General features: G+C 47.4%; 1 protein-coding gene and 1 non-coding gene across 4 annotated transcripts in view; one reads left to right on the forward strand and one right to left on the reverse strand.

Annotated features, from left to right (window-relative positions):
* The first annotated feature begins 278 nt into the window (after positions 1-278).
* Positions 279-21743, forward strand: part of Hhat (hedgehog acyltransferase) — a 244737-nt gene continuing 223272 nt past the window's right edge. For all 3 annotated transcript variants that reach the window (XM_038349791.1, XM_038349792.1, XM_038349793.1), the window contains exons 1-3: positions 279-408; positions 11204-11271; positions 19964-20077. In XM_038349791.1, the coding sequence (XP_038205719.1) occupies positions 318-408; positions 11204-11271; positions 19964-20077 (273 nt within the window). In that variant the 5' untranslated portion in view covers positions 279-317. The remainder of the gene's footprint in view (positions 409-11203; positions 11272-19963; positions 20078-21743) is intronic.
* LOC119799632 lies at positions 14037-14152 on the reverse strand. Its single transcript, XR_005282909.1, has one exon. It is a non-coding gene; the product is annotated as a U5 spliceosomal RNA (small nuclear RNA).

Genomic DNA, 21743 nt, shown 5'->3' on the forward strand with positions numbered 1-21743 from the left:
AAAGGGAACTCTTCGATGTATTCTGTGTTGTATCTGGAGAAAGACTTAGGCAAATGGGGCGAGTGTGTATAACTGTCCTGTGTCTGTGTGTGTTGAGTGTAGGAAGGGGTAAGGTCAATGGGAACGGGCAGGTGGCGGGTGAGGGGATGTTTGTTTGGGATTGCATTGGTGTCACCTTGACAAATGAAGGTGCTTGGGAGTGCCAGCTAACTCAGTGGACATCAAGAGGCCAATGTCCAGTGTCACCTCTGACATCTTGTCTGTTTTTCTCCTAGAGACCCTGCACACTACACTGGGACCAGTGAGTGACTCCGGAAATGCTGCCCCAATGGGAACTGACTCTTTACCTGCTTGCTTCCCTGGGCTTCCACTTCTACTCTTTCTATGAAGTTTACAAAGTCTCCAGGGGTAAGATTCCAAGGCTTTCTGATGACCTGTTCAGAAGGGAGAGGGAAGGGAGAGTCCGAGATGAGTATTCAGGAGGACATTGCTGTGGCCATGTGATTGTTGCTACGTTCTCTTTCCTGGATGTGTGCTCTTTGAATCGTGGCAGAGCCCAGATTTGTCCCTCCGGGTCTTTTACAGGAGCCGGTGGCTGCTTTTCTTGTTGGTCCTGGGAAGGACCTCTGGGCATGTGACCTGCCACCTAGCAGTGTCCCCAGGCTCTGACGACAAACAGCAGGGACGTTTGATCCAACTTCTCTCTCTAAGGCCCCGAAGGGATCCAAAGTCAACTGTTTTTCTTTCAGCAGCTTCCTTTGCAGGCTTATCTCAGAGACGGGAGGTCTGAGGTGTTAGCCATGCCCACCCCTTCTGTGTTTTTTCTGTTTGTTTCTTTTGTCTTGCTTTGTTGCCCAGGCTAGCCTCACATTCCAGGATTTCCTACTCCAGCCTTCTGAGTAACTGGAGCTACAGAAACGGACCACCACCACACCCCACTTCCATAGTTTAATTTTTAAAAATTTTTCCTGTACTGGGAACTGAACCCAGGATCTTGTATGACATGCTAGAAACAGTCTTCCCCCAGGCCACCTCCCCATCTCTCTTATTTGCTTTTTTTAATTTGAGATAGGATTGTGCTAAGTTACTCACACAGGTCGTGAAATCACTTGGTAGCCCCAGGTTGGCTTTGAACTCACACAGTCTTCCTGCTTTGACCTCCTAATGGATTACAGATGGAGTGATCATCAGGGCTGCTCAGCTGGTTTTTAGGAGGAGTGGGAACTGAGCTGGGGAGATGGCTCTGTGGGTAAAGTACCTGCCTGGTATGGCTGATCACCTGGGTTTGGTCCCCAGATCTCACAGAAAGGTGGAAGGAGAGAATTGTCTCCTGACCTCTGTGTGCATATCATGATGCACACACGCACACACACACACACACACACACACACGCACACACACATGCACACACACATGCACACACACATGCACACACAGAGATATAATAATAATAATAATAATATAATTTAAAAAGGGGGATTAGGAGCTATCCAGGTAGCAAAGTATGATGAGGACCCATGGACAGAGATGTGGTTGTAGGCTGTAGACAAGCATGCATCTGCCATGGGGATGAGGGAGAACACAGCATGGTCAGAGCCACAGATCACCCAGCAGAACTGGGATGCAGGGTCTGATGGGTCATGGGGAGCCCTGACCTCAGCTTGAAGAACTGTATAGGAGTGTGACAGCTATTAAAATCCATGAAGAGATTTGGGCTCTGTCTTTTTAAAAAAATACTTTTGAAATTTTATTTGATGTGTATGACTGCATTGCCCACATGACATGCTTGGTACCATGGAGGTCAGAATGTGTTGGACCCCCTGTAACTGGAGTTATAAAGGTGTGAGCTCTCATGTAGGTGTTAGGAATCGAACCCAGGCCATTTGGAGGAGCAGCCAGTGCTCTTAATCACTGAGCCATCTCTCCAGCTTCTGGGCTTTTTCCTGAAGGCAGGAAAGTTTCGGGGAAGCTGATGCAGTCACTTAGAATGGCCAAGATTGGGCTGTAGCTCAGTGGTAAGCTTAGCATTGGTCAGGTCCTGGGTTCAATCCCCAGACCATAATAAAACACAGTGACAAATAGGTTCTGGGCAGCTTATCCCAGCTATCTATTCCTGTAGCTCACCAGGGTTGACTTTGCTGTCCATTTTCCATGTTGGCCATTCAAAGGAGCTGAGAACTAACTGCTCTTTGGTGGAGACTGGCCAAGTAGCCTCATCCTTTCCTGGAGCCTTGAGCTTTCAGAGTCAGAGTAGAAGGAACTCCAAGTCTGGCTTCACTCTGGGTCCTTCCCCCCTTGTCTTAGGACACTTTAGCTGGGCACAGTGAAAGGAAGTGTTACTCAGAAGTCAGGCTTGGCAGCAGCGCCCAAGATAAACAGGTCCCTAGTTAGGAGGAGTCTAGTCAGCATGAGATGCCCCACTCCTCTGCCAGTGACTCTGGGGTTTTTAAAGGTGGCCCCGCCTCAAGGGCGGTCACTGCTCTGGCTGAAGTTCGCATGTTTTCCTTTTGCCCAGCAGGAAAGATGGACGAGAAGGTGAAGTCATGTTCTCCTTTGGGAAGCATGACCCAAAGGATGCTTCCATCATATCTGTTCACGTTTTGTTCACTAGCAGTAGTCCTGGGGCCTCATTAACTGAGAGAGAAGCTCGGAGAGGTTGTTGGTGGGGGGCATTTATTCAGCACACTAAGGAGCCCTGTTGGAGCGGAAGAAAGCAGAGATAGATTTTGTCAGTGAGCTAATGCCTTCCCTAGATGGCTGCATTTTTTTTACCAGCGAGTCAGTCTCTTCCATAGATGGCTGTCTTACTTGTCTTTTGCTGTGTGATAAGCGATCTTGAAGTTTTGTGATTTAAAAATAATAACTGCCATTTTTTTATAACTCCCTATTGTGTGAAGATTTTCCCTTTTGAAAAGGTTTTTGTTTTGTAGTAGTTTCAGGTTTGGGGTAAAGCTGAATAGCATGGACAAGTTCTCAATGCCTGATTTCTAGCGTGTGCCACTTTCTGTGCATTTGTCCAGGTGAGTCTGACAATATCGTTGGCCAATCTCCTCAGTTTACAACAGATCCAACTCTCTGTTGGGTATTGTATACTGTGTGGATTTGAGAGGCGTAGGGTGACATGCGTCCATCGTTCGAATATGACACAACAGTGTGTCCCGTCACACTCCATCCTGCCAACTCACCCACCAAACCTCTGGTCTCTCTACTGTCGCCACAGTTTCTCCTAGAATTCCATGGAGCTGGAGTTCACAGCGTGTCGTCTTTTAAGCATGGCTTCTTTCATCTAGGGAAAAGCATTGAGGGGACTTAAACCTTCACAGATCAACAGCTCCTTTCCTCCCCGCTCCCTTTTCTTCTCTCCTTCTGGAGACAGGTCTCAGGCAGCATTAGACTGGCTTTGAATTTCTGATCCTCCTGCCTCCACCTCCCGAGTGTTGAGATTAGAGGTGTGGGTTGTCTGCCCAGTTCACACAGTGCTGGGGATCAAACCCGGGTGTTGGTTTTCAATTCACTTCTTTTGAGCACTAATAGTATTCCACTGTCTGGACTTACAGGATTCCAGCGTTATACTGACCTCACCCGGCAGCCCACCAGCATTCAGGCAAACCTCTAGCCGGCCCAGGGGCCCTGTGACCTTACGTAGCTACATAGCTACGTCATGCGTTGCATGGCTGCATAGGACTCTGTACACATGCACAGGATTTCCCTTTTAAGTAAGCTCACCCGCATATTTGTCCCTTTTTTACTCTCCTACAAAACAAAGACAGTCTATGCTCACATATGCAATCAACAATAGCTTTGTTTATTCCAGCATGCTGGAGTCTGCCAGCTAGACAGCAAGATGGCTACACCACCCCTCCCACCGGAGGCTCCTTTTATAGGCAACCAGGAGAGGGCGAGGAGGGTGGGGTTAGACCATCCTGGACCTAATTGGCTGGGGATTAGGTCATCTGGAACCTGACTGGCTGCCTGATTTAAAAGTTCAAAAACCAAAAGTGAAACTGAACTGAGACCCAGGCCCAGTGGAGGCTACTGAGGCTTCTCCATCATAATCACTTCCAAGTGTTGGCAGCTGCGCGTAAAGCCACTTTAAACGGTGGTGTGCAGGTTTTTATACGGATGGGTTCTTACCTTGCTTGCGTACTAACCAATGCCATTGCTGGTCGTGTGCCAAGGGTGGTTTTATTTTCATAAGAAACTGTCCACATTCAGCCTTGCACTTTCTGAAGACCAGAGTGGTCGTTAGCGACAACTGTTGGTGACAAAGGCGCCCGGCCACCCGTGGAAGCCGCGGTCGGGCCATCCGTCCGCTTCTGACTGCGTTCTGTGCTATCCGTACTTAGGATTTCTGGTTCTTGTGTGCATTCTGGTTGGAGTGCTCGCTCTAGGAATCTGTGTGACCGAGTGCTTCGGTGTAGTGTATCGTGCGGTGCTTTCTTAGCCGTTTGTCTCCTTTATCTCCTTCTCCGTTGATTTAACATTTTGCCTCTCCCTTCCTCTCGGTCCCAGTCCTCATCCTGCTGTATATTTTATTTCTGTTTTCTCTCTCCCTCCTTCTCGTGTTCTGTTTCCCTACTTCCCCTTTACCCATGTCTTTTTCTTTCTTTGATCAGCTGTGCCGGAGTTTTTGTGAGTCTTCCTAGCGTTTGGCGTTGTCAGATCACGCTTTCCACTGCCTCAGTTTCTGAATGTGTTGTTTTTGTCCGTGCTTCTTGGGTTGCTTTGTTCCTTCTGTATTGACTTTATGGGCTGGAGGTTTTAGCTGGTTTGTTCCCTAAGGGATGTGTTTGTGTCTTTGCATTGTGTCTGAGTGCTTCTCTCAGGAGGTTTCCAGAGTAGGAATTATAAAGTGAAAGAAACTATACTGTTTTGCAGGTGTTGAAAGAATTATTGGTTGGTGCCTTGCCTCAGTAGTTAAAAATGTTTACTGCTGTATAAGAGGACCCAGGTTTGGTTTCCACCACCTACCTTGGGTGGCTTGCAACTGCTTGTAACTCCAATTCCAGGGATCCAAAAAGACCTCTTCTGGCGTCCAAGGTCACTTGCATGAATGTGGTACACATAAACTCATGTAGTTTCTCTCTCTCTCTCTCTCTCTCTCTCTCTCTCTCACACACACACACACACACACACACAAACATACACACACACACAAATTTTAAAAATCTAAAACAATATTTATTTTTTGTTTTTTGAAAGCAAGGTCTTCTACAGCCCCGAATGACTTCAAACTTGCTATGTTTGACTTTGAACTCCCAATCCTCTTGTCTCCACTTCCTGAGTGTTGGGTGATAGGCATGCATCACCATGCCTGTTATTTTCTGGGGATTGAGCCCAGCCCTTCTTGTGCACTGTGCAAAGAATATATGGAATGAGGTACATTTCCAGCTGATTTTTTGTGTTTTGAGGCAGGGTTTTTCTTTATAGCCCAGGCTGGCCTTGAGCTCCTGACAGTCCTCCTGCCTCAGCCCCAAAGTTTGGGATTACAGGTGTGCACCACCACGTCTGGTTCTTTTATTTATTATTTTGTGAGGTAGGATCTCACTATGTAGCCTTGGCTGCGCTAGACCAGGGTGACCACGAACTCATAGAGATCTCCCTGCTTCTGCCTTTCTTCCGAGTGCTGGGATTAAAGGCTCATTTCTCAGTAGATAATCCTGGGCTGCCCATGAACAGTTTCTAGCACAGATGCCCTGTGATGCACCCTACAAGCCAGTTATCCACTGTAGTAAGGAGAGCGGGCTGGCTGCGTCCTGCCTGGCTAGCTTAACCCCCGAAATAACCACACGGAAATTGTATTAATTTAATTACTCTCTGGCCCATTATATCTAGTCTCTTTTTGGTCAACTCTCACATCTTGATTTAACCCATTTTTAATAATCTGTGTAAAACCACGAGGTTGTGGCTTACCGGGAAAGATTTAGCATGTCTGACCTGGCAGCTTCATGGCGGCGGCTCTCTCTGACTCTGCTTTCTTCCTCCCAGAATTTTGTTTTGTCTACTCTGCCCACCTAATTTTCTGCCCTATCAAAAGGCCAAGGCAGTCTCTTTATTTAACCAATGAAAGTAACACATAGACAGAAGACCCTCCTACACCATCCCACCTCAGATGTAGAGGATGTCCACTGAACACCACTAACCATTCCCCTCTTGTAGAGGACCCAGATTCAATTCCCAGTACCACATGACAGCTCCCAGCCATATGTAACTCCAATTTCATGGACTCTAATGTACATATATGGTGCACCTATGTACATGCAGACAAAAATCCATATCTGTAAACATAAATAAATTTTAAATGAGCATTTAAAATAAAAGTTGACAGTCTTAGGAGATGACTCAGTGGAGGATCTAAGTTCAATGTCCAGAGACCTTTTTTTGTTTGTTTGTTTTGTCCTAAAGATGAAGGTCATGGTGTGGGTTTGTCATCTCAGAGCTGGGGACACTTGGATGGGCAGGTCCTCAGGGCTTGCTGGCCTGTTTGACAGGGTCTAGCCCAGTGAGAGCTCTTGTCTCAAAATATAGGGTGGACAGTGTTCTCTAGGGGCAGGCAAGACTGAGTGTCCTCCACCCACACACATGCAGACTTAGACACACGAGCATGCACACACGCACGTATGCTTAAACACATCCATGACAGAAAGAGCTGCCCAGAATTAAGTGTTGCATTGTACGCCATCAGATGACAGAGGATTTTCTTTGTTCAACCTGCTCATGTCTTTTATGTTGAGGGAATCGAGTTTCAGGAGCAGCCCAGCATCTGCTGTGCACCCACCCTGGCCACAGTGCTTCAGACAACCGCATTCCCCTGGCCATGGTGTTTCAGACGACCGCATTCCTCTAAGCTGAAGTGAGAATCAGTTTCCGAGTGCGCCTGGCCAGACTGCAGTGTTAGCCTTGGAGATTTTGTGCATTCTGCCTTTGTGTGCACCAGGTGCCACCCCTCCCTGGGAGCCACCGTACCTAATGCCTTAAGTCCAGTGGGTTCACTCTCTTCTCAGCTGGCTGAGGCTCAAGTCTCCTCCAAAGGAGATTGATTGAAAAGTTCCCATATTCTGAGTTACTGGCTTGATTCCATTTTCTTAAAGGCAGTTGGATGATAATATCTTTCCAGGTCACGGAACTTTTTAAATGTGTCAGCTGCAGTCATGCGTCATTTTCTTAGAATGTCCAGAGACTGCACTCACCTCATTTCCCTGCCTTAGAAAATGTTCAGATTCATCCCTTCAGCAGGTTTATTTTCTTACTCAAAGAGCAGAATTTGGACCTAGCTAAACTTGACAGCTTTTCTGTTTTCTGTGGCAACCATTTTCTTTTTTTTTAAATTGATTTTATTGAGCTATACATTTTTCTCTGCCCCCCTCCCTTCCTCTCCCTTCCCTTGACTTGTTCCTGATTTCCGTGGGATCGCTGGGAGTTTCTCTCCATTTAGCTTGCTGTATATTGCCTTAATTATGTTTAGGTATGTTCCTCGTGTCCCTGCTCTCTCCAAGACCTTTATCATGAAGCGATGTTGTATTTTGTCGAACGCTTTTTCAGCATCTAATGAGATGATCATGTGGTTTTTATTTTTCAGTTTGTGTATATGGTGGATTACGTTGACAGATTTTCATATGTTGAACCATCCCTGCATCTCTGGGATGAAGCCGACTTGATCACGGTGGATGATGGTTCTGATGTGTTCTTGGATTCTATTTGCCAGTATTTTTGCATCAATGTTCATGAGTGAGATTGTTCTGTAATTCTCTTTCTTAGTAATGACTTTATGTAGTTTGGGTTTCAGGGTAATTGTAGCCTCATAAAAAGATTTTGGCAATGTTCCTTCTGTTTCTATTGTGTGGAATAATTTGAGGAGTATTGGTATTAGTTCTTCTTTGAAAATCTTGTAGAATTCTAAGCTGAAACCATCTGGTTCTGGGCTTTTATTTTATTTTATTTTTTTGGCTGGGAGACTTTTGATGACTGTTTCTATTTCTTCAGCAGTTATAGGCCTATTTAATTGTGGCAACCATTTTCTAATGAACAGTAGCCGGGTTGGCTCCTGCTAACCCCACAGTCCTCAAGCGTTGTCCTGCATGAGTGGCCTGTTAATGACATTTGTTTGCATAAGCTGAATTCTGCTTTCTGTTGATTTGAGTTTTCACTTCAACCGTTCTCCTTTCTTTACTAGCTGGTGATCTGTGGCCAATGTCTGTGTACACAAACGGTAACACCTGGGGATCTGAAGAGCCATTTTCATGGTGCAAAGTTTCTGTTTGACTTGCCACCTCCCATTTCTTTGTTTCTATGTAGCAGTTGTCTCCAGAGTAGCTACAGCTGAAGTCAAACGCTTGCCCTGTGCTTTCACTTTTCCCTGTTTGCCCTGCTGGCACAGCCATGACTAATGTCAGTCCATGAGAGCACACAGCAGCCCTTGTAAGTGGACCCTCCTTTTCTTTTACACGGTTCATGCAATGCACCAACCTCTCACGGGACAAGGGCTTGGTGAGGACGGGCTGGTGACTTTAGAGAGCTCATTCCTGGTAAGGGGAAAAGGCAAGGGGTTGTGTCCTTGAATAGGTGGCCTGGGCCTGGGAGCTTGCTGAGGGTGGGTGGGGCCACCAAGGGGCCATTGTTTAATAGGGCCCAGTGATAGGACCTCAGTGCTTTGCCATGTAGATTGCCAAGGATTGACAACCTGTTTCCCATTGTTCTCACAGTGACAGTCAAGGTCCCAGTGTGTCACTCGTGACTTTCCTACAGGGATGGCCGATCTGTTAGCCTAACCCTTTTCAGGTTTGCATTGGTGTCTCCTGTATTGACTGGTCAGTAAGGTAGATGATGGTCTGGGAACCTTATGCTAAGCACGGCAACGTGGCGGCTGAGAACACAGCGAACAAGTGGTTTCTTCCTCACTTGCTGTCTACCTTATTATTCTGAGACAGTGTTTCTCATTGAGCCTGGAGCTTGCTCATTGGGCTAAGATGGCTGATCTCCACTTCTCCAGTGCTGGATTTACAGGCATGCACCGCAGGACCAGGCTTTTCCTGGGTCTTCAGGCTTGTTCAGCAGTCACTTTACCGATGATGCCATCTCCCCAGTCCTGTCTATTGAGTACTTTTAATAAGCCTCTCAGAAAGTCCTTAGATAGTACATACGGGGGCAAACCCTAGAATTGGGGCCCCAGCTTCTTGGTCCTGTCCTTATCCCCCAATCAGTGATTTGTATTGGTAACCCACCCCTCCCCAACAGGGCTCAGTCGGCCATTGGGCTAAGACATTCAGAGTTGGGGAGGAGGGGCCTTGTTGGGAGGTCTTCCTGCAGTTTGCTATTTTGTATCCTATTTACAGATCTCCCTTGTTTTTATTTGGTTATCTGTGAGACACTCTCATTCTCTGAGACCGGGCTTCCCACTTCTTACCATGTGTGTCTCTGCTATAACACAATCTGTTTATGAATAGCTGAGTGTGACTTGTCCTTGAGTTCTTTCGCTAGAAGCCCATCTTTTCTGTTCCCTTCCACGGTCCCATTTATTGCCACAGTTGGCTGTGTTCTCTGGCTTCTTAGTGCTATAAGGTTCAGTGGGAGCTGATTGGAGTCTTTCAAATGCATGGAAACAGCAGGGCCTGACGTGTGTGTGTGTGTGTGTGTGTGTGTGTGTGTGTGTGCGACCTCTAAGCACCCTACCCCAGAACTACTACAGACTTTGTAGGGTGAAAAAGAAAGGTTAGCGGCTGTAAGTAAATGACTTACACAACAGCTCGTTGGCAGAGATTCAAATGCAAACCTCGCCTTTAGGAGGCAGAGAGATCTGATGTAGCCTTTGTGAAGGGTGAGGATAAACAGCTGACCGGTAACCGGGGCTCTTGGGCAGAAATGGTTCCATTTCTCATGTTCTCAGGCTGTGTTTTGGGAACAGGAACTGAACCTTAGCAGAGAGAGTTGTCTTGGCTACAGGTTCCCAGTGGCATGGGGAGTGCCAGGCTCTGTCCTTAGCCATGTGGGGGATTCCAGGTTTGGTCTTTTGTCAGCTCCCAAGCTTAGTCCCTTGTGGCACGAGGAGCTTCCAGACTTTGTCTCCGGTGCTGTGGAGGGTTTCCAGTCTTGGTCCCCAGTGGCATGGGAGGAGCTCCAGGCAGAGGGTCTTCTATCCTTTCCTTCTGCTTGTTTAACTGCATTTGGGTGGCAGAAGCAGGTTGTCGTGAGCGCAGACAAGGTGCCCTCCTCACAGCGTCCGCTGCTGCTGCTCTTCACGGGCAGATGTCTTGCAGCAGCTTCTCAGCATCTGCTCCTCACTGAGCAGCTCGCCTTTGCAGCTGTGAGATCTTAGCTAATTTTAGTCTGTCTGGATGGTGGCTAGCATCTGCGACGCCCACAGAGGCTGAGGTGGGGGTGGGGTTGTTGCAGGTGCCGGCGAGGTTCAGGGTGACAGCTCGGTCTTAGTTGCTACCATGGAGGACACCTTCTTCCTTTTTTTTGCTGTTTGGAGATAAGGTCTCAGCTTTGTAGTATGCATGTTTATATTATATATATATATATATATATATATATATATATATATATATATATATATGCAGTAGTCGAGCGGTACTGGTTACCTGTAAGCATGCTTACTATCCGGCCATGATTCTATTCTAGAACACCTTGTTAGCACCTATCATGTAATGCCGTAATGCCCTGCCAGTTTTGAGTCGTGGCCTATGTAAAAATATTCCATACCTGCACAGCCTCTCAAGTGTCGGGATTACAGACAAGAGCCATTCCCAGACAGTCTACAACTATCTAAAAGTTCACAGCTGCAGGATTGAGTTGCCCAAGAAGGAACAGATGCTGAGAGCCTGCCACTGGAAATCATCTGTCCATGAGGAGTGACCACCAGGACTCTGTAAGGACACCTTGCCTGCAGGAAGCCTGCACCCTGCTGTTTGGACAGCCTGTTTCTCTGCATCTGAGCCTCTCAAACTTCCCTGACTCCCTGTGTTGAGCACTTTTCTGTCCTGATCTCTCTCTTTGTGACCTTTATCCAAGGTGAGAGGGACATTTCCATCAGCCCCACCTTGCGTTCCCTGGAACTCAGTCGCAAGGAAGGAACTACAGGGATGTGGAAGGAAGGTCTGCCTGCTGCTGAGTTTGTGGGACGTATTTTAACTTTAGGTACGTCTGCTATTTAGACCCAGTTTAGTTAAGATGTGACTAATGGAGATTTTTTTTTTCTTATTAGAGCATGAAGATGAACTGGACCAAGAATTTGAGCTGGAGATGGACACTCTATTTGGAGGACTGAAGAAGGTATGGGGTGGATAGTGACCAGCCTTCTGATGCTGCCAGTGTTAGCCTTGCTTTTTGTGATGGAGGAGTGCTCGGTGCTGTGTGCCTTTTCTGTTGAGAAGGAGTGCTGTGCTGGCCAAGGCATCAGACTTGTGTTCTAGTCTTCTTTTCTGGAAGTACTGTGCTTGGGTACCAGCTTCTCTTCTTCCCTGGAAGGAGAGATGCCAGCTTCGCCTTCTGCTCCCACCAGAAACTCTGTCTTAGTCAGTGTTCTACTTCTGCGAAGAGACACCATAACCAAAGCAATTCTTATGAAGGAAGGTGTTTAATTAGGGGTTCACTTATAGGTTCAGAGCTCAGTCCATTATCAGGGCAGGGAGCATGGTGGCACACAAGCAGACATGGTGCTGGAGAAGTAGCGGAGAGTTCTACATCCTGATGCACAGGCAAGGGCACCCCTCCTAATCCTTCTGAAGTAGTGCCACTCCCTGATGACTAAGTATTCAATATATGAGCTTATGAGGGCCATTCTTATTCAAACCACCCCCACCTCCTTCCCTAACAGGACCCCATGTCAGTGTTGACTTGGATGGTGGGAGGCTCAGGACAAGTTGATGGTGGGATTCAAGGCAAAACCATGTCTGAATAGTGTATTCATTTTTCCATTTTCAGTGTTTAAGTGTTCAAAGTGCTAAAGTATTTTAGTGTTTAACGAGTGTCACCAGGCACTTTTTCAGCTTAATTCTGTGTATACACAGTGCTCCTGTCCTGAGACCGGCTGCTCTCATGAACTGGTTTGGGGCATAAAATGAAACTTCATCTTTGGAATTCCTTGTTTCCCGACAAGTGCTTGGAGACAGTCATTTCCAAAGGGCCACTCTCCACCCTGTCCTGAGGCCTGTACCAGGGCAACATCAGGTCCCATCCTCCTTCCCCAGGCTGCCAGCCCTTCTCCCGCTCTGTGTTGGATGCCAGGCTGGTGTCTGCCTCGCCCTGTGTGGGGTGTCCTTTCTGGCATTTCTGTTGTTCCACCCACTGGACACTTTCATGAAAATCCAGATGTGGGCTGCAAAGATCGCTCAACCAATAAAGCGCTCATCATGCATGTCTGAGGACCTGAGTCGATTCCTGAGAACCTATGAAGAAAGCCGAGTGTAGAGCTGGTGAGATGGTTCAGTAGGTGAAGGCACTTCCTGCCAAGCCCAGTCACCCTAGTTCAGGCCCAAGAACCCACACTAAGTAAACAAGCGGCCCCTAAAAGCTGTCCTCTGACCTCTATGTGTGTGACCTCTCATATGTATACACACATGTTCACCCAGATACACAACCCCTTATACAATTGGATGTAAACTGTACTTGCACGTATGGCCCCTTTTCTGGATGTTTATATTTCATGACCGCACTTTTTAGAATCATTAGTAAGAACAGAAGCTTGTGCTGCTTGACAGATGAGGGAACTGGGGAGTTTTGGTCCTGGTGGGATTTGAGAAGTCAGGGAGGTAGCCCTGTGGGTCCCTATGGGTACAGTGTTACCGCCTCTGTTACAACAGCCTCCTTGGTGGTTCAGGTGGCACAGACTTTTTGGCCGGAGGCAACAATGAGCAGACCTGCCCTGGAGCAGACCTGCCCTGGAGCAGAGACTCCGGGGGAGAGAAGCTTAGGGAGGAACTCAGGGTTAGGAACTGAGAGGCTTAGGGAGGAACTCAGGAACTGAGAGGCTTAGGGAGGAACTCAGGGTTAGGCACTGAGGTTTTGAAGGGAGCACAGCCTTCGCTGTCAGGACCAAGCTCAGCCCCGTGGCTTGTTGCTATCTCTAGACAAAGGGGCTTTGCCTCCACAGCCTTCCTGCTCCCATCATCCTATCAGGTTCTGCCAAGGTCTCAGGGTCTGGGTCCTGACCTCTTCTAAGATTTTTCCTGACAGCTCTCATGACGGCCTGTGTCAGGGGTACATGTGTGTTGGCAGCCTCTGCCTTGGTGGAGTTTTCAGTGCTCAGTCACCTCATGGGGCCACCTGAGAGCCATCTGTTTAGTGCTCCTGGGCACCCATTTTCATCCTTCTATGGCCTGCCACATTGCACATCGTGTAGGGGGCCTGGAGTTCTAGAGTTAGAGAGGAAACTTTGAGGCCTGGTAAGTTTGCGGAAGGCAAAGGAGGGGAATACTAGCCTCAGCACCCGGGCCCCCTTGCCGAATCTCCCCTGCGGAAAGCAACAACAGATGCCAAGCGAATGTCGGCTTTAAGAAGACATCGGGGCATGATGGTGGAGAGCTGTAACCGCAGCATGTGGGCGGGTGAGGCAGGAGGATTGTGTAGCTTAACCTATGTAAAGATGGTAGTTCTAACGCAGAGACACTGAGGACTTAGCCACGTCTAGCTAACCTGCACCGCTAACGTCAGTCCTGGTTGCTAAGCTTCGACACTATGCGCTGTAAACAGAGTCTGTGAGGGGAACCCCTGAACTTGAACTAACCAGGGAAGACTCCCCTGGAAGAGGATGGCTGAGCTGCATCTTGAAATGTGTGTTTTGAAAACTAGCTTGCACGTTTACACAGGCTCACAGAGGGACTGTAGTAGACAGATGAGAAGCAATGAATGTCCTTTGGGCCACTCCCAAAGGAGTGGGGATGAATGCTAGGTAAAGGGAGTCACTAACTCTGCTGAGGACTAGGAAGCTTCAAACCTTCTCCAACAGCAGGGCAGGTCCCAAGAAAAGCTAGTTGGTTTAGTTAATGTTTAGACAAAAACCTAGCAAGTCATCACTCTTCCTTTAAGACCAAATTATCAGCCTTGCAAAATGCAAGGCCACAAAAAATTGGTGAACACTCAGGTTTGTTCCTCTCCACGGAAATCTTTAGTAAAAGGCGAAAGATTTATACGATCTGAAGAGAAACCAGAGTATGAAGAAACATCCTTTAGCTGTGTACACCAGTAACTTCATATCCTAGTTCACTGATGGTGACTTTTTCAGCCCCAGGAACTTCACACCACCTTGTCTATAAAGTAATCTTCCAAGCTCTTTCGGCTAGAGATGTTGAGTGAAATATATATACACATATATTTTAAGATTCAAACATTGTATTAGGTACACGGAATTATGGGTATGCAAATGAGTTGTCTGACTCACGTGGCTTTGAGGTTTCACAAAAGCCTGGTTCCCTGCAAATCTCTCGAGCACCCTAAGGGGGCAGAGCGGAGGGAGGTCTGGTTCAGTCGCAGGAACTTGTTTGTAATTCTTGTGTGCATGGGGACTTCTGAGTATGATTTCTGTTTCTTTTCTATAAAACTTATTTATTCCGAAGTAAGCATACACCTACAAGAAGTGGGAACAATAACAAAGCTTACTGGGGAATTCCCATCTCTGTAGAGAACTCTGTAAACCGGGGAGCAGGTCCACGGGCCTCACCCAGATTTCCTGATGGTTTAGGTGCTTCTTTGTGCGTGCTTGTACTGCGTGCTCACGTCATCACGTGATCACGCGCAGATTGTGTTACCGCTGCACCCTAGGTATAGAAGCACGAAGAACTGCTTTGACTTTTTCCCCTAGACAGTGTCTAGTCACGGAGCCCAGGCTGGCCTCCAGCTCACAGGCTCACCCTCTAGCCCCTCACTCTCTAGCCCAGGCTACCCCCCACCCCCCGCAGTCCTCTTTCTCCGCCTCCCAGGCGCTGGAATTGCAGGCCTGTGCCACCCTGTGGGCTTCAAACTCACTTTTGTGAAGGTCAGAGGACTTTCTGAGCAGAAACCAAATTCTCTGAATGTAAGGACCCGAGTGAAAGACTGTGGTCCCCAAAGGACTGGAGATATTTATTTTCTCCATGTCTTCTGATATTCTGGAGAGAGGGCATCTTGTGTAAATCGGCAGTGCATTTTGTAGAAGAGGTATGGGTTTGTGTTATGCGGTCTATAGTCGTTCTGTTGTGGTACTATGTCTTCCTTCCTTCCTTCCTTCCTTCCTTCCTTCCTCCTTCCTTCCTTCCTTCCTTCCTTCCTTCCTTCCTTCCTTCCTTCCTTCCTCCTTCCTTCCTTCCTTCCTTCCTTCCTTGAGATCATGACAGGATCTCATGCAGCCCAGGCTGGCCTCAAGTCCTCCATGTAGCTGAACATCCTTGAGCTTCGGATCCTCTTGCCTGTATCCCTTAGACTGTATTCCCAGCCTTCCTGATGCTGCGACCCTCTAATACAGTTCCTCATGCTTAGTGACCCCCAACCATAAAATTATTTTCCTTGCTGCTTCATAACTGTAATTTTGCTACTGTTATGAGTCGTAATGTAACTATCAGATATGCGACCCCCCAAAGGGGTCGTGACCCGCAGGTACTGAGACTAGAAGCATCACCACCGCAGCTGTCTTAATTTGCATATTTTGGATCACTATTCCCGATTATATCAGTCTCACCCGTGACTTACAATTCTTCTCTCCAAATGCCTTGTAGAAACATGGTCAGTGAGAAGAGGAGTGAGTGTGAGCATGTGTACATGCCTGCACATGTGCGTTATGTGGGCATGCGTGCTGTACACACGCACGAGTGTGTGTGTGTACATGCATGCGTGTGTGCGTGTGTGTGTGTGTGTGTGTGTGTGTGTGTGTTCCCGAGCTCATGCTGGAATTTAGCATTTGATTCTGCTATGGTCTGGTTATGGCAGGATGTTGAGAACTTGGTTCTTAGTATGTCAGTGAAGCGGACAGGACATTTAAGAGAAGCCGCTTCAGGCCTGGAGAGAAGGCTCAGCAGGTAAGAGCATTGGCTGCTCTTGCAGAGGACTCAGGGTTGATTCCCAGACTCAACTGGAGGTTTACAATCATTTGATGCTCCAGTTCCAGGGTATCCAGCACCCTCTCCTGGCCGCTTCAGACATACAGACATGAATGCTAAACACATTTAAAAAAGAAAAGAAAAGGGACAGCTAGGGCTGCTACGCAGAGAAATTCTGAAAACCAAAACAAAGGGAGAAAAGGATTGGGGCTTTTTGGGAGTCAATCTGACACAGTTCGTGTGTGTGTGTGTGTGTGTGTGTGTGTGTGTGTGTGTATATATATATATATATATTATATATATATATATGAGGGTGTCTCAGTTGGGGAATTGTCTAGATCTGAGGGTCATATTCTTGATTGCCAATTGTGTAGGAAGGCCCTCCCACTGTGGATGGTGCCATCCCTAGGCCGATGGGCCTGAGCTATGTAAGAAACCTAGCTAACTGTGAGCCTGAACACAAGCCAGTGCATTCCTCCATGGCCTCTATTGCAAGCTCCTGCCTTGAATTTCTGCTGTGGTTTCTCTCGATGACCGAATATAACCTGAAAGATGAAATGAAGTTTTTCCTCCCTCTGTATGCTGTGAATATCATTGGTTATGGTTAATAAAGAAACTGGCTTGGCCTGATAGGGCAGAATAGAGCTAGGTGGGGTGTGTGTGTGGAGGGGGAGACACGGGACTAAAGTGAATGCTGGGAGAAAGAAGGCAGAATCAGAGAGAAGCCATGTAGCCCCACTGGATACAAATAGATGCCGGAACTTTACCCAATAAGCTACAGCCTTGTGGCGATACAGATTAATGGAGATGGGTTAATTTAAGATATGAGTTAGCCAGAAATACACTCAAGCTATCGGCTAAACAGTATTGCAAATAATATGGTTTCTGTGGGATTATTTCAGGGCTGAGCAGCCGGGGACAAACAAGTGGCCTCATACAATACTCCCCTGTTTGATTTTGGTCATGGTGTTTGTCACAGCAGCAGAGACACTAGGGCAGGAAGGTCCTCAGAAGGGAGCAGCTTGATCTGGCATCTTGCTCTGTCCTGCGATCTCCTTAGTTACACATATTCCTGTCACTCCCACAAGGTTCTTATGATAGCAGGTACCAGGACCTTGAGCCTCCAAGCTAGAAGCTAAGCAAACCTCCTTTCTTTATAAGGCACATAGCCTTAGAGATTCTGTTGTAGAAACTGATACAGACATCCTTTCTATTAGTGTCAGGAATTAAGGGAAAGCTATGGAGCAAATCTATCCGTATTAGACCAAGTGTGTGTGAGGCCAGTATAACCCGAGTGTGGGAGCTTGGATGGGTGAGATCTGTTGCCAGAGGGTGTTGGGGGTGAAGATGCTAAAGGAAGTTATTTACATCAGTTAGGTCCTTCAGATGTAATTGCTTCTTTTGTGGATTTGTTTGTGTGCACCTGTATACCCACAGAGGCCAGAGGTCAAGCTTGAGGCTCTTACTCCGTCACAGGCCACCTTGTGTTTTGAGACAGGTTACTTAGCTAGTGAGCCCCAGGGATTCTCCTGTCCCTACCTCCCCAGTGTTGGGGTCACACCTAAGCCACCACACCTGTTTTTTCTTGTTATTGTTGTTGTTTTATGTGGGTTCTGGGGTCGTCATGTCTGCACAGCAAGGTAGTGGTTCCCTCTTGTGAGGACTCTCCTCTTCCTTCCCTGTTATCCTTGAATCACGTGCCAGGCTGAGGTGGTGAGGGTGTTCCACATGGTGTTGTTTGAGCTGACTCTCTTGGTACCGCCCTTCCTTGCCAGCCTCCTCTTTGCCCGTGTGGGTGGTACAGGTGGCTCACAGAGACTTAGTGTCACAGAAAAGAAGGTTCAGTTTTATTAGTGAGGGCATCTTGTCTTTCATCCTGGAAACTGTGAGCAATTTAGTTTGATTTAGTTAGATTTAGTTTGAATCATTTTAGAAATAGTAAAGCCAGTGTTGAAAGAAATGTCTTCCAGTAACTTCTTGATGAGGGGTGAGCCCAAGTTCACTCAGAGAGCACACCTCTTCTGTGCAGATTTCCTGTGGGACTCTCCTTTTGTGGTCGTGAGTTTGATCCTTCTGCCAGCTTCTGGCTCGGGAGGCAGTGCTGTGAGCCCACTAACGAGAGGCAACCAGTTGGGAAGCTGCACACGTCTATTCAGTAAAAGGCCAGTGCCATTCTTCCCCCAGAAGAGTCTCACAGCCATCAGTATATTCCTCCACTTCTAGAGTCATAGAAGAGTCATCAGAAGACAGATAGGTGATGGATAGGTGGGCAGCAAGGCATTCTGGGAAATGTAGTTTCCCACCTTCTAACCTAAGGCACGGAGTTGTGCTATGTGGGGGCTGAAATGATGATGGAACCAGTACACAGCAGGTGAGCTGGAACCCTGTGCTGGTAAAATATCCATCAACAAAAACCACATGGTCATTGCCATGACTTCTTTCAAAAACAATGTACATTTATTTATTTATTTATTTATTTATTTATTTATTTATGCGTGCATGTGTGCATATGTGCACACACATTCGATGCACAGAGGTCAGAGAACACCTCGAGGGAGCTGATTCTCTCTTTCTGTCATATGGGCCCCTGGGGATTTATTCAGAGAGCCAGGCTTCCCAAGCATCTTTACTCACCGGGTCATCTCTCCAGCCCTGTAGTTGCCTTTTTGAGACAGGGGTTCTTGTAGCCCAGGCTTGCCTGGAACTCAGCATGTCAAGGAGGAAGACCTTTGAACTCTTGGATCTTAACTTTCACTTCTCAAGTGCAGTCTCTGTGGGCATTCACCATGATGCCCAGTTCAGAAAATATTTATTTACAAGAAACAAAGAAAAGAAATCCCAACACTTGAGAGCTCTTAAAGTTAATGACACAGAACCCCTAAACTTAGGGCAGAAAGCCTAACTAACCTTATCACTGACACCTCCTTGGCTTACCTTGTGTTGCATAGGTTTCTCCCCAAGGCTGAAATTTGGAAAAGTTGTGATTTGTCAGAGAGGCTGGGGCCATAAATTTTTTTCATACTTAAAAATTTTTCATTTTAGCTTTTGAGAATTTCATACATGAGCGCTGTGTTTACATTGTTTACACCCCTCTCCATTCTTCTCTCCTCCAATTCCTTTCATGCCCCACTTACTTCCTGTCAGTGTCCTGACCTCTTGTGTGTGTGTGCGTGTGTGTGTGTGTGTGTGAATACAACCTGCTAAGTTCATCTAGTGTTGCTTGTATTTGTATGTGCTTAGGGCTGACCACTTGGGATTGGCTAACGTATTCCTGGAGAAGATGATTCTACCTGCCTTAGCAGCCATTGCGTGCCTGGAACTCTTCCTGTGTGGATGGAGACTTGTGAAGGATTTTCCCGTCCACAGCGGGATCTCAACTGGTGTTGTCACTGTGTGGGTCTTGTTCACGTGACCATGTGTGCAGCTCCCTGTCATGTGCAGAGGATGTTAGCCCGGAGCATGTCCTGTCCGTCTGGCCCCAGCCCTGGAAGTGCTGGGATTGCAAATGCATATCCCCACCTCTGGCTTGCCACATGGATTCTGGGATCTGACCCAGGGCATCACACTTGTGCAGTGAGTACTTTTACCCACCACAGTCTCGTTGGCCCTGAGTGTGGTCTTTAGTAAACAGGACAGAGTGAAGCCTGGTAGTTAACTCAGGATAGGAGGCACGAGGGACTCACAGTTTATTAGTGTGCAGATCGGTCACTTTTCTTGTTGCTCTGATTAAATACCCAAGAAAGGCTACTTAAGGAAGGAAGATTTTTTTCCATACATTTGAGGGCCCAGTTCATCATGGTGACAGGCGTGTGAGGTGGCAGGTCACATGACATTTGTGGCAGGAAGAAGGGAGATGAATGGTGCTCAGCTCCTTCTCTTCCAGTTCTCACTTCAGTTCAGGTCACACACACGGCACAGACCCTCTGGTAATGCCACCTTTTGATCTTCCCTCCTAGGACCCGACTGACTTTGAGTGGAATTTCTGGCTGGAATGGGGGAAGCGGAGCCTGGTGTGGCTCTTTCTTGGCCATGCAGCTGTGTCTCAGTTGGCCACACTGCTCGCAAAGAAGGTACGAGTTCGTGTGTCATTTGCTTTTAAGCTTCTTTCTCCTTTGGGTTTGGTGAAGAGGCCCAAGCTTTGAATCAGGAGACGGGGTAGCACTGGGGAACCTTGGGGACAGTATTAGCCAGAGGGACTCTTGAATCGAAGGTGTCTTCCCATTTCACCCTACTGTGATTTCCTCCAGACTACTTCCTAAAAACCACTTTCAGCCCGAGCTAACCTCAGCTGGCGCTCACTAAGCTCATCCCTGATGGAATGGTCTCGTGCAGACTTGCTTACTTGGGAGATTATGTGTGGCCTCACAGTTCAGAAATTGTTTAGAAGTGGAGACAGATGGGCCTGGAGAAATGGCTCAGCAGTTAAGAGTACTGGCTGCTCTTCCAGAGGTCCTGGGTTCTATTCCCAGGACCCACCTGGTGGATCACAATTTGAGTGGCTAGTTTTATATCAACTTGACATAAACTAGTGAAGCATGATTAATAAAAACCCAGAGAGAGAGAGAGAGAGAGAGAGAGAGAGAGAGAGAGAGAGAGAGAGAGAGAGAGAGAGAGAGAAATTGGGGTTCAAAAAAGAAAGCAACCAGCCACTGGCTCTTACCCCGACTTCAGTCAAAAATGGCGATCCTGCCTCTAGGAATCTCAGAATGAAACTGTCTGAGAGATGTTTCCTTCCATTTTATAGACCTCTCTAGGGCTGGGATTAAAGGCATGCACTGCCTGATTTCTATGGCAAACTAGCATGGCTACTGGGATTAAAGGTGTGTGTCACCACTGCCTGGCCTGTGAGGCTGACCAGTGTGTCTGTTTTTCTCTCTGAACTTCAGGCAAGCTTTATTTATTAAAATACACATGAAATGCCACTACAGACTTGGTGTGGGAGGTCCTTCTGTGTATGTGTTGCTTTTATTGGTTGATGAATAAAAAGAAGGTGCTTCCAGCCAATGGCTTAACAGAATATAGCTAGGCTGGGAAAGATATATACAGAGAGTAGGCGGAGTCAGAGAGACACCATGGAGCCGCCAGAGGGGAAAGGCGCGAGCTGCCAGTTGGAACCTTGCTGGTAGGTCACGAGCCTCGTGGTAAAATATAAAATAATAAAAATGGGCTAACCAAAGATATAAGAGATAGCTAGCGATACGCTTAGGTGATTGGCCAAACAGTGATTTAAATAATATAGTTTCTGTGTGATTGTTTCGGTTCTGGGCAGCCGGGAACAAACAAGCAGCCTCCTATAACACAAACTAGAGCCATCTGAGAGGAGGAGCCTCAGCTGAGAAAATGCCTCTATAAGATTTGGCTGTAAGGTATTTTCTTAATTAGCGACCAGTGGCGGAAGGCCCAGCTATTGTGGGTGGTGGCATCCCTGGCTTGTGGTGGGGAACTAGTAAGCCCGGTTGTAGAGAAATCTGTCAGATGTGATTCTATGCACAGGAGACTTGGGAGTGACCCTAACAGGTGCATTCTGGGTGCAGTGTGAAACGGGACAGCCGCTGGGGTCCGGATGTAGCATGGCCAGTATGGGGTTCAGTTTCCTTGACGCTTTTAGTTCAGGCTTCCGTTCTGAGGCAGTGTGGCTGTGGACCCTGGGTGTGTGTGTGTGTGTGTGTGTGTGTGTGCGTGCGTGTGTGTCTGTGTGTGCGAGTGTGTGCATGCGCGCGTGCGTGTCTCTGTGTG

This window comes from Arvicola amphibius, chromosome 12, assembly GCF_903992535.2.
Source record: "Arvicola amphibius chromosome 12, mArvAmp1.2, whole genome shotgun sequence".
NCBI classification, from domain to species: Eukaryota; Metazoa; Chordata; class Mammalia; order Rodentia; family Cricetidae; genus Arvicola; species Arvicola amphibius.